At 46.8% G+C, this 5,031-nt stretch overlaps 1 protein-coding gene across 1 annotated transcript; it reads left to right on the forward strand.

The window, feature by feature from the left end:
- Positions 1-835: 835 nt before the first annotated feature.
- On the forward strand, positions 836-4,386 carry LOC104948553 (CCR4-NOT transcription complex subunit 6-like; the record flags this gene model as incomplete). The annotated part of the gene is made up of 3 exons (XM_010774753.1): positions 836-987; positions 3,670-3,897; positions 4,169-4,386. Coding segments are annotated over 3 exons (598 nt in total), but the record flags the coding sequence as incomplete, so codon positions are not given.
- Positions 4,387-5,031: the final 645 nt, after the last annotated feature.

Here is a 5,031-nt window from a genome sequence, read left to right on the forward strand (position 1 = left end):
CATCAGTGTCGGCACCTTCTTCCGCCATCAACGCCTGTACACAATCAATCAATCAATCAATCAATCAATGTTTATTTATATAGCCCAATATCACAAATGTTACATTTGTCTCAGTGGACTTCAGTTTGTACAGAATATCAGTATGACAATACGACACCCTCTGTCCTTAGACCCTCACATCGTACAAGGAAAAACTTCCAGAGGAAACCCACAGTTTAAAGGGAAAAATGGGAGAAACCTCAGGGAGAGCAACAGAGGAGGGATCCCTCTCCCAGGACGGACAGACGTGCAATAGATGCCGTGTGTAAATTGAAAAGATAATACATTTGCAACATAGGTAGTCCAAATGTTTGGAAATACATGTGTGTATAATAGGAAGATGAATCCACGAGGATATCCATCCAGGACTTATGATCCAGGACCACAGCCACGACTCAAGATCCAGGACTCGCGATCCATGACACAGGACCGCAGGATCATCCATGACTCCGGATCCCGGCGTATATAGACACCAAAAAGAAAGACATTTGGGGAAGCTGGGTTAATCGGAACAAGTAGAAAGAGTAGAAAGCAGAGGCCCCCCAAACAATGGACAAACTAGATGTATAGACCCTGATTGCATTAATGTGGTTGAATAATGATCTCGGGTCTAGTTCTGAAAGTCTTTTTGGGACAAAACTTTAACTTTGAATAACACATTTAGCGTTTTAATTTCTGACAAAAAAAACAGTTATTGTTGAAGGAAAAAGGGAACATTAATAAAACAGCTGATTTAATGCGAGACTTTACACTGAATACTTTCAATATTAATGCTGCTTTATGGATACTCCTGCAGGTTTACTTTGCTCCAGAAACACACTGTGGAGTTCAACCAGGTGGCCATGGCCAACTCTGAGGGCTCCGAGGTCATGCTGAACCGCGTGATGACCAAAGACAACATCGGTGTGGCCGTCCTGCTCGAGGTCAACAAGGACATGTTCTCCGATGGTAAGAACCACTTTTAAAAAACAAAGAATTTGACATAAATAAACCTAGGCCACACCTTTTAGGCCTGCAAGTTGTCCAACTTCACAGAAACATCCCATTTTTGCCCACCGGGAGAGTAAAGAAATATTTTTTATGTTTACCAATTAATATGTCAAATATATCTTTTGAATTTAACATGTCATAACAAGTTCACAGAGCTCAAGGAGACATCTTCATTGCTTTTCTTGTTCAACAGTCCACCACCCAAATATTTTTAACACAGACAATTACCGCAAATCCTGATCCTTATAACTGAATACACAAGTAATCAATACAGTTAATCCACTTATTGACCCTCAGACATTTGTAGCTTAAAGTTAAACAGTTAAAAAGTGTTTTTGTTTTGTAACATTGATACAATGATCCAGGGTTTAGCTGTAGCAAAAGTAGTGTAACCAAAAATACATCTATATTGTTGCAGTCACCTTATGATCAACAATCTGACAATATTTGTTCTAAATAAATTAAAGTAACATGGCAAAATCAAGGTGTCAACGTCGACATTAAATGTCCTTCAATGGATTGATATGGGAAGAGAAATCACTGTTAAATGTGTAAAGAATATTTATTTTAGTTGAATAAACATTTCATGTTTTTCATGCAAGCCTACCTGAATGCGAGCGCAGGCCCACAGTATATAAGGTGGCTACACTCCCCGACCGTCATCCTTTTTCTCTTCAGCGAGCAGCAACAACTGAAGCTAAACGTGAGAAGATAGATAGAAGAAAGTGAAAGAATGGACTCACCACTCCTCGAACATCGGCCTTGCCCTACATGCCCGGGCTTAATTGCGGGCACTGATCCCCACCGCTGGTGCTTTGAGTGTTTGGGGCCCGACCACGCGGTGGAGGGCAGCAAACATTCTCAGTCCTGCAGTGCCTGTCGTGCGCTCCCGCGAATCAGACGCCAGCATCGCCTGGAACACTTCCAGGAGCATTATGTCTCGCCGGACGAGGCACAGGACCAGGTGGAGCTCAAGGTGGTCAAAATGGAGGACCAGGAGGTGGCCGAGGAGGTGCCGTCCGTGTTCGCCATTCTGACGAGCTGGGCGGCCCCGTTTGTCGAGGAGGAAGAAGACGAGGACTTCTCGTTGTCGGCGCTTCTGGGTCCGGCGTCCACGAGGGTCCAACGCGCAGATCTGCCCGTCAGGGGTGTTATGGCCCGGTTTAGCCAGCCCAGCCGGCCTTTGTTTCGCTCCCGTTGCCAGATATCTGGCAGTGTGTGGGGGCAACGTGGCGGCACCCTCTGAGGACGAGGGCTCCGGTGGCAGGCATGGCGGATTTGCTCAGGGTGCAGGGCTGCACGGACACAGCGTGTCCCGGTGTGCCCCCCCTCGATTAGAGCCTGGCGGCCCATCTGCTCCCACAGGCAGCAGGTTGGGCGGAGGGGAGAAAACCGGCCAATAATCTGGGCGTGTTAGGGGTCTCGCTGGTCATCCCTCAGCAGGAAGACCGGAGTGATTATTCGGACCGCTGCATCGGGAACATTTATAATCTGGTCCATGGTGTAGCCGCCACAGCTGGCTGTGTGATGTCCCTGGCCACAGTGGGATCACGCCACGTTTGGTTAGGACTCAAGGCGCTCTCCAGGAAGGCGCGTGATGATCTCCTTGGAGCCCCCGTATCCACGGAAGGGCTCTTGGGATCGATCACCTCGGTCACGCAGCGCTTCAGCCGCTTGGAGGAGGAAAGAGCGCAACTCAGCCGTATGCTGCATGTAGAGTACACGGCTGCCATTAGCCGCACTTAAGAGCTGTTTGTTTTGTTTGGGGATGGTGTGGCTGGAAAAGCTCTCTCCAAGATGCGCCTGACAGGATGGCTCTGCGAGTGCATTACACATGCCTATGGAAGGGCGGGGAGAGCCCTCCCCCCTGGGGTCCGTGCACACTCTACACGGGCTGTGGCTGTGTCAACAGCCTTATTCAGCGGCGTGAGTGTAGAAGATATATGCACGGCGGCGTCTTGGTCTGCGCCAGGCCCCCCTTCATAAAGTTTTATCTCTCGGACATGTCTGGCTCCTTCTCGTCGTCTGTGCTTGCCGGGGCAACACATGACTGGTGAGAGGGGGGGGGGCTGTGGGTCAGTAGGTATCTGACCCCCCCTGGACATAAAGCGCTTATGTTTTTTCCCATGCTCCTTAGGGACCCGGGAAACATGGTGCGCAGTAAGCCCCATACAGGGCACCTGGGGGCCCTGTCTTTCCTATGCCGCTCGCTGAAGAGGGTGTAGGAAGACTGTCGGGGGGCGTAGCCGCCTTATATACTGTGGGCCCGCGCGCGCATTCAGGTAGGCTCGCCCCGATTGGCCGGCTACGTTTATGCAACTCAGTAGGTGAATGCACGCATAGCATGATAGAGAGTAGTACCCATAGAGTACAGTAGCCTGTGCTTATATAACTAGGATTACAATACGTAAACCCCGTTCTTCCTTTTAATGGTTTTATTTTTACATTGAGAGTAATTCTGAGTTTCTAAAGTTGCATCAGCGCTCTGTGCTTTACTGTAACCAAACTCGCCATAATAAGACCAGGTTTTTTTGGGGGGGGTTTCTACATACACATGTGAATGTTGAAAGTTGAATTTAATTCCACAGTTTTTTCACTCCTTAAAAGTCTTCATAATCCAATGTTCTCCTCTGTTTTCAGGCGTGAAGGTGCCACAGGAGAGGCAGCTGATCCTGGTGGCCAACGCCCACATGCACTGGGACCCCGAGTACTCGGATGTCAAGTTGATCCAAACCATGATGTTCCTGTCGGAGCTGAAGAGCATCGCTGAAAGGGCTTCGAGCTCCATGGCGACCGGCTCGCCCGCCTCCAACCCATCCTCCATCCCCATCGTCCTGTGTGCTGACCTCAACTCGCTGCCCGACTCCGGTACGACTGTCACTCTTACAGGAACCTCGGTTCAGTATTGTTCTGCTTGGATATTACAAGTCTATGTTTTGTGTGAAAGTTACCAATTTGGACAACAAATCCAGAAATGTGTCCAGCATTGAGCGAGCAAGCTGCAGCTGCTAAACCGTCTGCAATATAATCCTTTGGGCAATCGTCCTCCGTCACAGTTTTTATCCAAATATATAGATATTTGCTTGATTACTGTGGTACTCCTTTTGAAATAAAAACGTTACCTTTTTCAATAAACCAGGTGTGGTGGAATTCCTGAGCAACGGAGGAGTGGCCGACAACCACAAGGACTTCAAGGAGCTACGCTACAATGAATGTCTGACCAACTTCAACTGCAACGGCAAGAATGGCAACTCAGACGGAAGCATCACACACAGCTTCCAGCTGAAGAGCGCCTACGACAGCAATCTGATGCCTTACACCAACTACACATATGACTTTAAGGTACCGTCTGCCTGAGAGCTTGAAAAGCTAATTGGATTTTCATTTTCCAATGTAGGCTGCACAGTGGTAGACTTCTTGATGTATTTCTCCTTTAGCCACAAGCGGCCATTGGTCTGGTAGATTCAGTTATATTGAAAGTTCTGTTTTTGTTGAGTATTTTTGTTATGGGATGAAAAACCCTGAACATTGCTCTGTGTGAGCCATTACCTTCACTACAGTGCTATTTGTTCAGTTAGTCTTGTGGTTACCGCTTTGGTTTCTAATGACGCATGCAGGCAACTGTCGCACATTCCTTTAAATTTCCTCGAGTTGTTTCATCAGTAGCAATGGACTTCCCCCTTATTCAAAACCTTAAACCAGGACTTCACTGATCACTAATTTACATTTATGATAATAAATGAAAAATCCAAACACATTTCTCTTTTACCATAAACCGAGGGCAGTGAGTGGAGATTGAATTTCCTTCACACAGATCAAGGCTAGCTATTTTCCCCTGTTAATATTAGCATCTTATTATTTGCATGCATTCTGAATAAGAGTACATCTATTAGTTCAATACAAATTCAAGAAAAAGCGTTTTATTCTCATGTGTAGTCTGAAGTATTTTTATTTATTTTATTTTACCTTTATTTAACCAGGATAGGTCTCATTGAGATTAAA

This window comes from Notothenia coriiceps, unplaced genomic scaffold, assembly GCF_000735185.1.
Source record: "Notothenia coriiceps isolate Sejong01 unplaced genomic scaffold, NC01 NC01_scaffold00014562, whole genome shotgun sequence".
Taxonomy (NCBI): Eukaryota; Metazoa; Chordata; class Actinopteri; order Perciformes; family Nototheniidae; genus Notothenia; species Notothenia coriiceps.